The 14676-nt window shown below is 36.5% G+C and overlaps 1 protein-coding gene across 6 annotated transcripts in view; it reads right to left on the bottom strand.

The window, feature by feature from the left end:
- Positions 1-261: 261 nt before the first annotated feature.
- Positions 262-14676, bottom strand: part of mia2 (MIA SH3 domain ER export factor 2) — a 30666-nt gene continuing 16251 nt past the window's right edge. For 5 of the 6 annotated variants that reach the window (XM_079852907.1, XM_079852904.1, XM_079852905.1 and 2 more), the window contains 15 exons: positions 9630-9735; positions 9511-9557; positions 9213-9303; positions 8439-8577; positions 8193-8294; positions 7964-8024; positions 6759-6794; positions 6584-6651; positions 6424-6494; positions 6203-6334; positions 5416-5541; positions 3635-3739; positions 3240-3292; positions 2970-3162; positions 262-1848 (listed from right to left, as the gene is read on the bottom strand). In XM_079852907.1, the coding sequence (XP_079709033.1) occupies positions 1667-1848; positions 2970-3162; positions 3240-3292; positions 3635-3739; positions 5416-5541; positions 6203-6334; positions 6424-6494; positions 6584-6651; positions 6759-6794; positions 7964-8024; positions 8193-8294; positions 8439-8577; positions 9213-9303; positions 9511-9557; positions 9630-9735 (1512 nt within the window). In that variant the 3' untranslated portion in view covers positions 262-1666. The remainder of the gene's footprint in view (positions 1849-2969; positions 3163-3239; positions 3293-3634; positions 3740-5415; positions 5542-6202; positions 6335-6423; positions 6495-6583; positions 6652-6758; positions 6795-7963; positions 8025-8192; positions 8295-8438; positions 8578-9212; positions 9304-9510; positions 9558-9629; positions 9736-14676) is intronic. The other variant, XM_079852906.1, reaches the window with a different exon arrangement.

Consider the following 14676-nt stretch of genomic DNA (forward strand, 5'->3'; position numbering starts at 1 on the left):
GAGCACATAGCATTGGATTTTATATGTACATCTGCAAACAGGAAGTACTCTGGCACAGGTGTGAACATGCCAGGTGGGAAGATTTTAATGAGAAAAAAAAGTGATCTCGAGGTTCCACGATAAAGAAGAAAAACCTTTGAAAAACTTAACTGACAGATATTGGGTAAACCAGCCGAATGTTGATTTGAATTAATGTTGAACGAATGCATTTTCTTTTAATCGGTAAAATAAAAGCATACAAAATCAATCTCGTTTCTGTGTATTCATACAGTTTTTCTTTATTCTTCACAATTGGAGACTGAATGAAATGTATAAACCCACAATTTCTACTGGTTTAAATATTTTAGAGCTTGGCCTACCTATGTTCATTATAGCAATCTTTCCAAAAGCTTATCCCTATCTGGAAATTATGGACACATATTATGTCAGTGTGATATTGGTTATCAGATATTTTATTCTGTGAATTTATCAGTTTCATGTTTTAATTAATCTTACTTAAAATGTGTAAAACATGTTCCGATCACATTGTACTTGAGCTCAGTAAAGCACATAAAACCAAGGTGATTGTTGAGTGGCTGAAACCAAACCAAAAACTTCTATTTGTTAGGCATTTCCTAAATCACCACATTAGTTTATTCCTAAATTGCTCAAATATGGGTAAAAAGTGTAATCGTACAGCATTAAACTACTGCAATTGTACATATTTAAATATTCAATTGCAAACACTAATTTTCCCTGTTTACATTTGCATTACCTTTGTACACTTGTAGTTAATCTTTACACTTAAATATATCTTTAGCAAATCACAAAATGTAGGCTATGTCCATTTTTCATACTGTACATTGTTGTGATGCAAAACAATTAATAGTATACTTTTTTTAATATTAGCCAGCCGTTTATCGGATATCAGGCATAAATAATATGAACACTATTATCAGCATTGACCAGCACTTAAATATTTCTGCATTCTTTCTGGAAATCACACTTTTTAACTTCCTGGATATTTCCAAGTTTTTCCATGATTGTGGGAACCATGAAGCGTTCGCTTTATATCTTAGCACAGAAAACTGAAAGTAATCCAATGACATCTTTATTATTAATGTATATGATTTCATCAGACCGTGTATTTTTTTTTAAGGCATGAATTGTTATTTGAGGAAACTATAAATATATATATATATATATACGCTACATGGACGGTTCTCTGGACTGAGTTGTTGGATTTGTCGAGTTAGTTACCAAAGTCTGGGTTTCAACAACATCCTATTCACAATATATACTTAGTACACTTTCTATATATACAGTCTGACAAATAAGAGGACCTTTCATCAACTACCTTCAATTTAAAAAAGCATCATAATATTACAATCCTGAGCACCTATAATCCTATAAGGCAGTCTCATTGACTTTTTACACTTTACCTACAGGTTCAGAAAGGCTGCACACTTGCACTGTACCTGAAACACAGACATCAACTTCCTCTTTGTAAAATAACCAGTGGTATGTGCTGTATCCTTTGCCATGCTTGCTCTTTCAAACAAGTTTCAACTAAGACAAAATAGATAACCACAAGGCTACTGTGGTTACATATCAAAGGAAACACCCCCTGAGCACAACAACAGGAAGCTGAAAACAGTCTGCAGGAAGAGAGTGTGAGGTGGGAAGATCAGATGACATCATGAGGAGAGGGCGACTGGTTGGGCGGCTGCTCGCTGCCTGGTGGGGAGGGTCTGGGAGGCGGTCCGGGGGGGAAACTGTCACACAGATGTCGTGGTGGAAGATATCCCATATGTTGAGGGAGCGGCATTGGAGCTCTGGGAAACATTCCAGGGGGAAGTGGCCCTCGCACTAGAGGAAATGGTGCTAAAGGTTATCAGTTTGTACTAATACAGTATACATAGAATTTAAATAAAGGTGTAAAAAAAAAAAGTAGCTGAGTCCTAACTCGTAATAAATCAAATGGCAAAAATTAAAGTGTAATAATAATGATCATATTTTATCAATTTGTACTAGGACACTGCCAAATAATCAGACTGAAAACTCTGAAATGATGCAGCCTTTTGTACAAATTCCCATGAATGTAAATAGATTAAATAATTTAATAAATAAATGTGTAAACAAAAAAAAATCCATATAGCTGAGTCCTATCATGTTATAAATCCAATGGCAAAAGTTAAAGTATAATAATAATAATACTCAAAATTCTAAATTGATTCTACCTCATATTTCCATTAAAAAATATATATATTAATGAATTAATAATACATATAAAAATCCAAGTAGCTGAGTCTTATTTTGTAATAAATGAAATGGCAAAATGAAAGTCTAATAACATAATAATTTATCAATTTGTACTAGAACACAAAACAAGTGATGCAGCCTTTTGCGCACACACATCTATATCTATATATATATATATATATATATATATATATATACACATACACACACACAAACACATTCATATACATACATATATATATATATATATATATATATATATATATATATATACACACATACACACACAAACACATTCATATACATATATATATATATATATATATATATATATATATAAAAATTGATTATTACAATATATAAATAATATAATATATAATACAATATATAAATAATAAATAACAGTGTCAAATAATAAGCAAAATAGCAAAAATTGAGTAATAATAAATTACTAAAAATTATATAATAATTACTAAAAATTATATAATAATTACTAAATAATATTAACCAATAATAATCAACTTATCAACCAAATCAATTTATTTATTAACCAGTTTATTTATATTTTTTTCAAATCTAAATTATTTCCCAATAAATATGCTTTTCATTTGCAAAAAAAACCCCCACATTTCAGAAGCTAAATTTGCTTCAGATGCACTTACACTTTGTCTTTAATCTGACATTTTAACAAAAATTTCCACCTGCACAAGTGGAAAAAGTGAACTTACTGCCCATGGGGGGAACTCCTGGCCCACGAGGGGGAAAGAACTCCGGAGGTCCATAAGGGCCCCTGTGTGGGAAACGTGGGTCCCTAGGGTCCATCGGTGGAGGTATTCCCATTAACGGGGGACCCGGAGGAGGTCCCATTCTTGAATCTGGATCCGGGGGCAATCTCATGTCACCAGGCATCGTGTGAGGACCCTGTGAGAAGACACATTTCAGTTATGGCTGTGTACAAAAACTCCATCGAGTGATATAGTACAGAGAGGTTTACTAACTTCTCTGCTCTCATTCTCACTGATAGATGAGCTGTTTCTTAGAAATGATGGATCTGAAAAAGAAAAGCAGAGAGAGTAAATAAGGATCTGTGAGCCAAAGTCTCAATCTTACATTTTCATTTTCATTTAATTCTTGAAGATTGTTGCAAAAAAGTGCTCATTCATGCTTTGATAATGCCATTACACAAGCTACATGAAAACAAGTCAGCATGGAGTTTCTGGCAATAATGGTACTCGAATACCATGGGAATATGGAGCTCAGTTTTTCCCTATTATTTATGATGGTAGGCTTGAGTCATATGGGCTATTTATAATTCTACAGTTACAGTTGACCTTTAAGAGAAGCAGAGGAGAAGTCAAACATATTGTAGAAGAGGTCACATGGAAAGGCTCACCTGATTTGTCACCCAAGTACGGAAATCTAGGAGGCAAAGGACCCATAGGGTACAGACCTGGAGGAGGCCTTCTATATGCCAAACCTGGATCTGGGAGAGGGTGGCCTAAACATATTAAAAAAATACATTAATTTAGTTAACCCTAGAGCCTTTTGAATGTATATTATGGCATCAGATAAAAAATGTATATATTTAGGTAACACTTTATTTTGCAGTGTCCTTGTTACATATGTTACATGTACTTACCATAGTAATAACAGTAAATTATGCATAATTACATGCAAATAGCCCTCAACCAAATCCTAATCCTACCCTAACCCTACAGTAAGTACATGTAGTTAATTAATATTACTCAGTACTTCAATATATAATTACACTGTAACAATGACACCTTAAAATAAAGTGTAACCTATTTATTTATAAAATAAAAAATTATATAAATATAACTAAACAATACAACCTTTCGAACACATTGTACATTACGGTTACACTTTATTTGAAGGTGTCCATGTTACAGTGTAATTATACATTTAAGTACTGTGTAATAATAATAATTAACTATAAGGTTAGGATTAGAATTAAGGTTTGGTTATGGTTAGTTGCATGTAATTATGCACTATTTATAGTAATTATTACTATAGTAACTACATGTAACAAGGCCACTGTAAAAAAAAATGCACAAAATGCACTGTTCCCTGCATTACAAATTAAAAATAATTGGCTGATGAACACAGAGGATGCAATGGTAATGATGCACTACACACAATGTAAAACCATCACTGTAGGTTTGGCCATGATGATAATGACATTAAAAAATACAGTGATGTCCTGTGCTCTTCACGCCTGCAGTATGAAATAGCTAATGACTGCACTGAAGCGACAGTATTAGGCCCAGCAGTGAGGAGCAGCAGGGGGCAGTGGGACAAAGCCCGACGCACTGGCCAAAAACGCAGAAACTTCTAGAACAAAGAAGGCCCAGTTCTGCGACTCTTCAATGAGCTGTGCGGCTGAGTCAGCTCTTCTCAGCAACCTCTGAATAACTGAGTTTGAGCTTCAGTAACAGAAACACCTCACTTCACACAGCTGGCTAAATTACAGGCACAAGACAGTTCAATAATTGGTATTCAGAAATAAATAAATAGCAAACTGACACTGAAATGAGCAAATAAGCCTCATTGTTTGCATATTGTACATTTTTGAAGTCAATTTCGGTAACACTTTACATGAACTAACATTGAACAAACCATTTGTTACAGTATTTATTAATCTTTGTTAAAATAAAAATACAGTCGTTCATTGTTTGTTCATGTTAGTTCACAGTGCATTAACTAATGTTAACAAATACAACATTTGATTTTAATAAAGTATTAGTAAATGTTGAAATGAATATTAACTAAGATTAATAAATGCTGTAGAAGTATTGTTCATTATTAGTTCATGTTAACTAATGTAGTTAACTAATGTTAATTAATGCACCTTATTGTAAAGTGTTACCTCAATTTCAATTCAAGTCAATTTGTAATATTAGTAAAAATGTCTTGCATCTAGTTTCACACAACCATTTCCTCCCTCTCACTGATTGTCATAAATAAACAGGCGGTTTTTGCTATACTGTACCTTTAAGACTATGCATGTAAATGACCTGTTATGATTGGTTAACCTCAACGTATATGTAAAACTGAGAACTTATGTTAATGTGCCCAAGGTTCTTGACTTTTGAGAGCTAGAGAAGTATTTCCTCCTGCTACAGGACAGCCAGAGCAGTGGGAACATCACTGTACCTGGAGGGCCGGGAGGGCCCCTGCGTTCCCTGTCCCAGGAGGGAGACAGTGAGCCACTATCAGAGTGAGGGCCACTCCGCTCAAAGTCTGGCCCACCACTAGGGGGCTCTACCATGCCTCGGGATGCTGATTATGTGACAGTGAGAGTGAAGGAAGATGAATGGAGTGGAGAGACAGCACATCCAAATATTTGAGGAAGTTAAGAATGGAAAAGGGAGGAAAGGGAGACAACCAACAAAATATTAATGAGGTAATAAAACATGAAGAGACTCGACTATATGTAAACTTGGGGAATGGTTTGTTGCCCACGGTTTAGTGTGCGTTTTGTACCGTTTGGTACATCTCAGGTGTTTAATTATTATTGATATGCAATAAATAACCTAAAGAGGATAAAAAAACTCATTGATACTAATAGTCACTTGAGCAGTTGTAAAGATTGTAATGGATATATCAATTATATTCCTGTGATGGTGCTGAGGATGAAGCTGAATTTACAGAAGCCATCAGAAATAGCCACGTATCAAGCATTTACCAAACCAAGCAAAGCAAAGCAAAGCAAACCGTGAGAAATCAGACCCGTTACCCTTAATGCAAACATGTCAACTATATTTTATGGGAACATGCAGTTTTACAGGATTCATGAAGGTGATACAAACACACACACCCAAAATATAGCAAGATAACCTTGCTAAACTAAAGACTGAGAATGCAATGAATAAATCACATTGCTCATACTAGCTAAGAGACATTTCCCAGAATATAAAAGGAAGGGATTTGTGTATATCACCTCTGCCTGGACCCATAACAAACTGAGGTGAGAGTCGAGGGGGGCCGTCCATTAGCGTAGGAGGGGACAGGAAGGCCCGTGTTTCTGAGGATGGTCGGCCAAGAGGAGAGGGTCCATATGGAGATCTTTCATCTTAGACATGGAGAAATGCATCTCATGTTTAATACCATTTTAAACATAGAGAGACATGTACTATGCAAGGGAAATGCAGAGAATCTGACCTCTAAATAAAGGTCTGCCTTCTCGTATATCCTTATCAAGAATATCGACTTTAAATTGGGCATCTGTCATCCTGTAATTGTAAACATTCATATGAATGAATAAATGCTGATTCTCTTGTATAGAAAACACTAAAGTAAAGTAGCCTCTAGCCAATCTCACCTCTGGCGGAGATGAGCGTTTTCTCTCTTGACATCAGCCAGGTCTCGATCCGCGGCCCTCGCGGCTAGCTATAACACAGACAATTCAGAATACAGAGAGTATCAGACACAAAATACATCTGTAAGCTACTGACAACTGATATAGATCAAACTTAAGTGGTTGGAAAACAACTTACCCAGTTATCATGCGCCTTTTTCTCATGAGATGTAATCTGGTAGAAAAAAGTATATAATAAATACTACAAAAAACAACAACAGGATATTATAAATTGGTCAGGTTTAGAACATTTTAAGATTTGTGTCTGATTTGAAGTAAAAATATTTGTATAATAAATATTTATTTATTATATAAATGATAAATATTTATATAAAAATATATATTTTTAAATTATAATATTTGTATTATTTATTATATCAATGGTCTATCATCATATTATGCTAGTATATATATACAGTGCTATGCATAAGTTTAGACACCCATGCTAAAGTTGACTAAAAAGAGGAATAAAAAAATCATCTTTTGGAAACTGAACTTAATGCCTTAATTAAAAAAATTAGGAAAAATCCAACCTTTAAGGACACCAATTTTCTTTGTGAATGAATAATGTATCGTAAATAAATAAATGTTCTTCCTTAAAATACAGGGTGCATAAGTTTGGACACCCCTATGTTAAATTCCCATAGAGGCAGGCAGATTTTTATTTTTAAAGGCCAGTTACTTCATGGATCCAGGATACTATGCATCCTGATAAAGTTCCCTTGGCCTTTGGAAATAAAATAGCCCCACATCATCACATAGCCTTCACCATACCTAGAGATTGGCATGGTTTTATTTCAGTTAGCCTAATAGCTGGTTTGATTTGCATTGAGAGATGATCTTATGGAAAGTACTCCATGCCAATCTCTAGGTATGGTGAAGGCTATGTGATGATGTGGGGCTATTTTAATTCCAAAGGCCAAGCGAACTTTATCAGGATGCATAGTATCCTGGATCCATGAAGTAACTGGCCTTTAAAAATAAAAATCTGCCTGCCTCTATGGGAATTTAACATAGGGGTGTCCAAACTTATGCACCCTGTATTTTAAGGAAGAACATTTATTTATTTACGATACATTATTCATTCACAAAGAAAATTGGTGTCCTTAAAGGTTGGATTTATCCTAATTTTTTTAATTGAGGCATTAAGTTCAATTTCCAAAAGATGATTTTTTATTCCTCTTTTTAGTCAACTTTAGCATGGGTGTCTAAACTTATGCATAGCACTGTATATATATTTATTAGGGATGTCGAGCGATTAAAATCACCTAATATGTGTGTGTATATATATAAATCATGGACAGAGTCTGGAACTCTGTAAGTAAGGAATTTTAAGTGTGTCACCTGATTCTTATAAGCTTGTGAAGTCCGGTCCAGTTCCTCCTCTAGTTCCTTGGCTCGTTGTCTATTTAAACATAGTGAAAGAGACTATAATGTAAACTTCCTGTTTTGGTGAACATCCATCTTGCATTATGTTTCCTGCCATTCTCAGAGCACATTTCCTTTTATTTTAACACATACTCAAACATACTTTACGCGACTTCCTGATGTGTGCTAAACAAGTTGCTCTCACCTATAAGTGACGAGCCCCTCTGCAGCGAGACTGATCTTTTTGCCTGCCTTGTTGAGCTTCTCCTCCTTCTGCGAGCGCTCCTTCTCCTCCACCGTCAACAACCTGACCAGAGTTTAAGAAATAATTGAATTATTGGCATTAGTATTTTCATTTCCAATGAAAAAAGAGACTGCAAAGTGCAAAGACAATGAGTGCAAGATGAAGTTTGTGTTTTATGAGATGCAGCTTCTGTGCTCCGGTCCAAACCTGTGCAGTTTGAGTTCATTCTCCTGGTACATCTCCGTCATGATCTGGAGTTTCTGCTGGAGTTTCTGGCTTTCACTAGAATAGCTGACACTCTCTGACTCCAACGCCTCCTTCTGCCCCTCAAGTTGTTTGATCCCCTCTTAGAATACAGAGAAACAAGAAAACAAGTCTAATCTTCATTTGGAGTCTAAATGATACTGTTTGATATAATCAGGCTAAACCAAATAAGCTCCAGTTGTATTGCTCATCATACTATTTGCATAGTAATTGCTATCCTATAAAAACTTGTAGGAAAGATCTGCCAACCATTTCCTTCTGGCCATTCCAAGAGCAAGATTGAAAAGCAGGGGAGACTGTGCGGTTGCTGCGCCAAAACTATGGAATAAATTGCCTCTGTATGCTAGACATGCCCAAATCTAGACCTATTTTTATCCTAAGGCGTTTAACACAGTATGAGAGCTGTTGTGTTTTATGTTTCACTTGTTTTATTATGACCCTGTGTTGTACAGCACTTTGGCAAAAAACAGTTTTCTTCTTAAATGTGCTTTATAAATAAATTTGAATTTGAAAGCAAATCCATCGTGATTCAAGATAAGAATACAAATTAATCGGAAACACAATCATAAGGTGCCTAAAGATCTTACCATGTATGAATGGGTCACATTGTCTTTCTACAACCAATCAAAACTTTTAAATCAACAAAATAATATATCAAATGAATAGTTTCATGTATCTTAAAACCTGTTTGAACTGTTGTGGAACAAAACGGTTTACCTAGGAGATCTTCTTTGGCTTTCATTTCATCTGCAAGTTTGGCAAACACCCTGTTTTTGTCCTCCTCCATGGACTTTAAGTCTGCACTCATCTGTGACAAAAAGAAGGACTCACTTATTGATAGCATAATTTCTATTAGTATTCTGGATGTAGACAGGCGTTATTCATTTAATCTGACACATAAGGGTTGTGTTTCAAAACCTAATGAGCTGCCATCCTAGACATCATGTTTGGCAGTCATATGTGCCATCTAGGTGGTTCACTATGTTTGAGACAACCAGGATGTAAGTAGGAATACCTTGGCTGCTTCAATGAGTTTCTGTACTTTTTGCTTCTTATGGGACTCTGCAAGCATAACAAAATTCATGAGACGATACTTCAAAACTTGACTTAAAAACAGACTAACAATGTTCCCACCTGAACTGTCTCCATTCTCAGTTCCAGCTGTATTAGTGCTGCCATCAAAGCTGCTCTCGTCCTCAGAATCCCAATCTCTCATCTTCAAAAGGCACTCTGTCAGGGACTGATATGAGAAAAGAAAAAGACAAACAAATTTTTAGAAATGCAGTTTTACTGAAATGTAGTTTTGGGTACAAGATTGTGTTTACTCAGTGTTTTACTGTCAAATTTCCAATAAACAAACATTCAATATCATTAGTAACTGCACTTATTAATGCAAAACAATAGTCATTTTCTGATTATTAATAAAACTTAATAAATAATATAATATTATCCCTGTAGAACTGAGTGGCAGAGGTGCTACTGCTCTCAAATGCTAGTCTGGAGACCGGTACACATTATAACTGCTCTCTCTGGATCAGCAGCAGCACCAACCAAGATGTTTCGCTGTGATCGTACTTGTCAAAGGTTTAATAGAAATACGTGGGTGTTTGAACCGAGATTGCAATCTTTTAACAATTAATCATGCAGCTCTATAATCTATATTATATATATATATATTATATATATATATATATATATTTATTATGGCAAGCCGTTCAGGAAATAATTATATTTATAATATGCAGGGTTCCAGACTGCGACCAAAATGGTCGCATATGCGACCATTTTTTGAGAATGTGCGAGTTAAAATTTTATGTGGTTGCATTTGTGCGAGTGCATGGTCATGTACAACTCAGTTAAATTCACGCATGCGCAACAGAACGCCGTTGTATCAGTACATCATGAATCCATTTTCCAAACCGTGTTTTTGACTTATCCTGAATCACTACGGTACGCCTATAATAAGTGTTTATATTCTGACTATTTTATCCCGGGGTCGGCTAGGCTGCGGAGTTGCCCAGTGCCTGCGTGACTCGCGGCTCGCCATAGGGGGTGAATTGCTGTTTCATGCATACTGAGTTTTTTACACTGTTAAAGAGTTGGATTCCCATGCTAAACATGGACAAAGTTTCAAAAGTTAAGTTGTACGTTTGAAGGAGTATTTTTGTTCCAAAAATACTCCTTCCGGTTTGTCACAAGTTTCGGAAAGTTTTTTTCGAGTATGGCTCTGTCTTACGTAAGATAGAGCGGAATTTCCTTATATGGGTCCTAAGGGCACTTCTCCGCGGCCGCGCGCGCACTCGCAGACCAGAGAGAGAAGAGAGCGAAAGCAGTACGTTACCTCAAAGCGCTATGCTCGGCTTTTAGGGAAGTCAATGTCACCAAAGAAGTGGGTTTTTGGTTGGCAGGGCAAGACAACCCTGCACAGATTCCCAAAGAACCCAGCGTTAAGGGAATAGTGGATGGAGTTTGTTTTTTCGAAGCATCAACGGAGGTTGTGCACGACTCTTTGTTCCCTGCATTTCGACGATGATTGTTTTATAAACAAAGCCCAGATCGACTTATTTGCAGATCGTCTAATGCTTAAGGATCGAGCAGTCACGGTGAGTAAACTACTTCAAATGTCTCTCTGTGTTGTTGTTAGATCAGTTAGCACAGCTATAGCACACCGCCCACACGGCCCGCCCCCAGCCGCTCGTTTTTTTCCGGAAAGACTCGGTACAGCCAATCTTTAACTTATAAATATAATAAAACTAAAGACGTTTTGGAGATATGAAGGATGCAATACTACTCTATAGGTACTCAAGATTAACAGGAGATTGAGTGAAAATGAGCATTTCACCCCCCCTTTAACGGAGAGAAGCAGCTCCGGCTACAATGTTCTTCCGCAAGACACTTGCAGATTATTTATTAAAGAACGTACATGTCACGCGCATTGCACACTGATGGTGAAACGCGCGAATTAGGAATTCAGGAATTACAAGCCAACGAGCCAGCATACAGCCTCAGACACAACTGATGACGAGGGCACAGGTGCGGACAGGGAGGAACAAAGTGAGCAAAGGAGTATAACAAATACATATTATGTTTATGTTTTATTATACAAAAATTAGGGCTGTCAAAATGAACACGTTAACGCATGCGATTAATTATTTCAGTTAAACGCATTAAAAATATTTAACGCAATTAATGCAGCATCAGATTTTTTCTTTCATCCATTGGCTGCTCTATATTATTTTATCACGCTATCATTCATTCAAGTGCTAATAAACAATTCAAGCGTGATAAAACGCAAAAAATAAGAATTTAAATCTGTACTGGCGGCGCGCTGTCTTTATATCTCCTCCACTGATCTATATAATGTCATTCTATATAGATCAGTGACCTCCTCTCTGTGTGATACACACAACACACACACACACACACACACAGGTCTCATCATGCGCTCAGAATGCCGCTTCAGACAGCGCGCAGCCGCTTCTCTTTCACGCTTGAACGGGCAAAAACACACAAAAGTATGCCAAAATGTTCAGTTTGTCGAGTATCCTCGTAAGCACAGTGTTAAAAAGTGTTAAATGAACGCAAAGAGTTGACAACATCGGATGCTTGCAGATCCAGATCCGCATTGTATCAGATCTTAAAGCGACAGCAGCCTAATAAACCCGCTTCTGTTAGAGCCCTGCACGGGCCAAAAACTCCAGCCCTAGCCCGGCCCTGGCCCGTGGTGTTCAAGCCCTACCCGACCCCAGCCCGACAACGCCTGCAATTTTTTCAGCCCGAACCCGACCCGACCCGAGACCAACATCAATCACTTTTAAGCTCTCTCTGACGCGCGCGCTCTTTGGCGCGCTCTCTCTCTCTGACGCGCGCTGTCTCTGCTACACACGCAAACACACGTCGCGCGCTCTCTGATGCGCGCTGTCTCTGCTACACACGCAAACACACACACATCGCGCGCTCTCTGATGCGCACTGTCTCTGCTACACAAGCAAACACACACACGTCACACGCTACTAAGAGGTAAACTTTTATTATAGGCCTGAAACATCATGCCCAAAAATATTGGACAAACCGTCCATTACACAGAAGCATAAACATGAAGGGAGAATATAGTGAAACGGGATCAAACCGCAAAAATAAGTAAATAAACGGCCTACCTTTCTTTGCTTTTCAGTAACTGAAGTGTCACCTGTTTAATGCACGTGAGTGACGCGCGCGCGTTCGTGTATGCGTGTTGCGTTTGTGTTACTTTCTTAGGTGATGTATAATCTCTCTATAAATTACAGAAACGTCTGTCTGTCTGTGTGTGTGTGTGTGTGTCTGTCTGTCTGTCTGTCTGTCTGTGTGTCTGTTAACCACATATCTCTCGAACCGTTAGTCCGATGGATTTCAAACTTGACAGGTGTCTCGCTACGGTCACGAGTAAGTGCAGTGCCAAGTTTGACGTTGTTTGGATGAGAAATGCTAAAGATATCGTTAAATATATCATTTTTATAAGGTTGTGGTTTAAAAATAAACATTCTGACACTAGAGAGTTGTATCGGTCAAAGAAGCCCCAAGAAGGTTGTGGTTTAAAAATAAACATTCTGACAATCTGTCAGCTACACTGTTTACTTCTGAATATTATAGTTTGGTTCCAAAACGTGATAAATCCATTTTGATTAATTGGAGTAAAATTGTGTTTTCTTTACCAAGAAACCAACAATTACTAAAAAACACACACAAAAACTGATTTTGCACGGGCACTTTGCACTGCTCCCTGAATCGACACGCTTATTCATTTGTGGATGTTTACAGAATCTGTAAGTCAGCTATGCTGTTTACTTCTGAATATTATATTTCATTCTGGTGCGCTTAACGTTATCGCTACTGTAAGTAGCCTATGCTATTCACCAACTAAACATATCCTATTCAATGTGTTCACAGTCTCTTTCACGGGCATCATTTGTAGTGGCCTATACACAAACTGTTTACTCAAGCGCAGCGTTTTCTCGGAGTTCACTGTGTGCTTTCTACCATGCACAAAAAAAAATGTCACTGAACTTTTGCTGTGTAATTGTAACAATGAGCACTCAAACACACCAAACCAACAATTACTAAAAACACACACAAAAACTGATTTTGCACGGGCATTTTTTGCACTAGTATTTATAATATAATCAATATAACAATATTTCATACACACTTCGTGACGTGTGCTCTGCTGCACGTTAATTATATACACAATGAGGAGAGAAGCTAAAATAAGCCCGAGCCCGACCCGAGCCCGATCTGTAAAAAAAAAAAAAACGGCCCGAGCCCGGCCCGAATGGGCTTAGCCTGTCGGGCCCCGTCGGGCCCCGACGGGCCCCGACGGGCTTGCAGGGCTCTAGCTTCTGTGATACATTAATGTAAAAAAATCAAATCAAAGAAAAAAGTCAGAGAAAACAAAAGTCTGAGAGGTGTAACTTTATTCAATTTATATTTCCTACCTAGATCAAATATTTAAAATATACTTTATGTTGTTTCACATTAATTTGGAGATTAAATGTGAAATTATTACAATATAAAAATATATTAAAACCTTTAATGTTAAGTGTGATTAATCGCAAATAGGCTAGTTAATTGTTTTAATCGATTGACAGTACTAAATAAAATACAATCAAACATTAAAAAACATACGTGGTGTTTTTTTTGATAGTTATTTTGAATGGTTTTCATTTAAAAGATTAAAACATTTTGTCAACATGAGATCTTGTGTCACTGTCAGTCTTTTTACATCAGTGCAAAACTAGGGTACGCAAATAAGGACAACTATTCATCAGCATGCATTGATTAATTCCATGTTGTAAAAAAACAACAATTTGGTGCGACCAAATCATGTGCTGGTGCGACCAACTGAGAAAGTTGGTAGCACCAGTGCAACCAGTGGAAAAGTTAGTCTGGAGCCCTGATATGAAGTCTGAATATAGAATGAAAGTCTGAATATATATATATATATATATATATATATATATATATATATATATATATATATATATATATATATATATATATATATATATATATATATATATATATATATATATATATAAAATGAATGTCTGAATATATAAAACAAATGTCTAAATATATATGGAATGAAAGTCTGAATATATAAAATGAAAGTCTGAATATATATAGAATGAATGTCTGAATATAT

This window comes from Squalius cephalus, assembly GCF_949319135.1.
Source record: "Squalius cephalus genome assembly, chromosome: 20".
NCBI classification, from domain to species: domain Eukaryota; kingdom Metazoa; phylum Chordata; class Actinopteri; order Cypriniformes; family Leuciscidae; genus Squalius; species Squalius cephalus.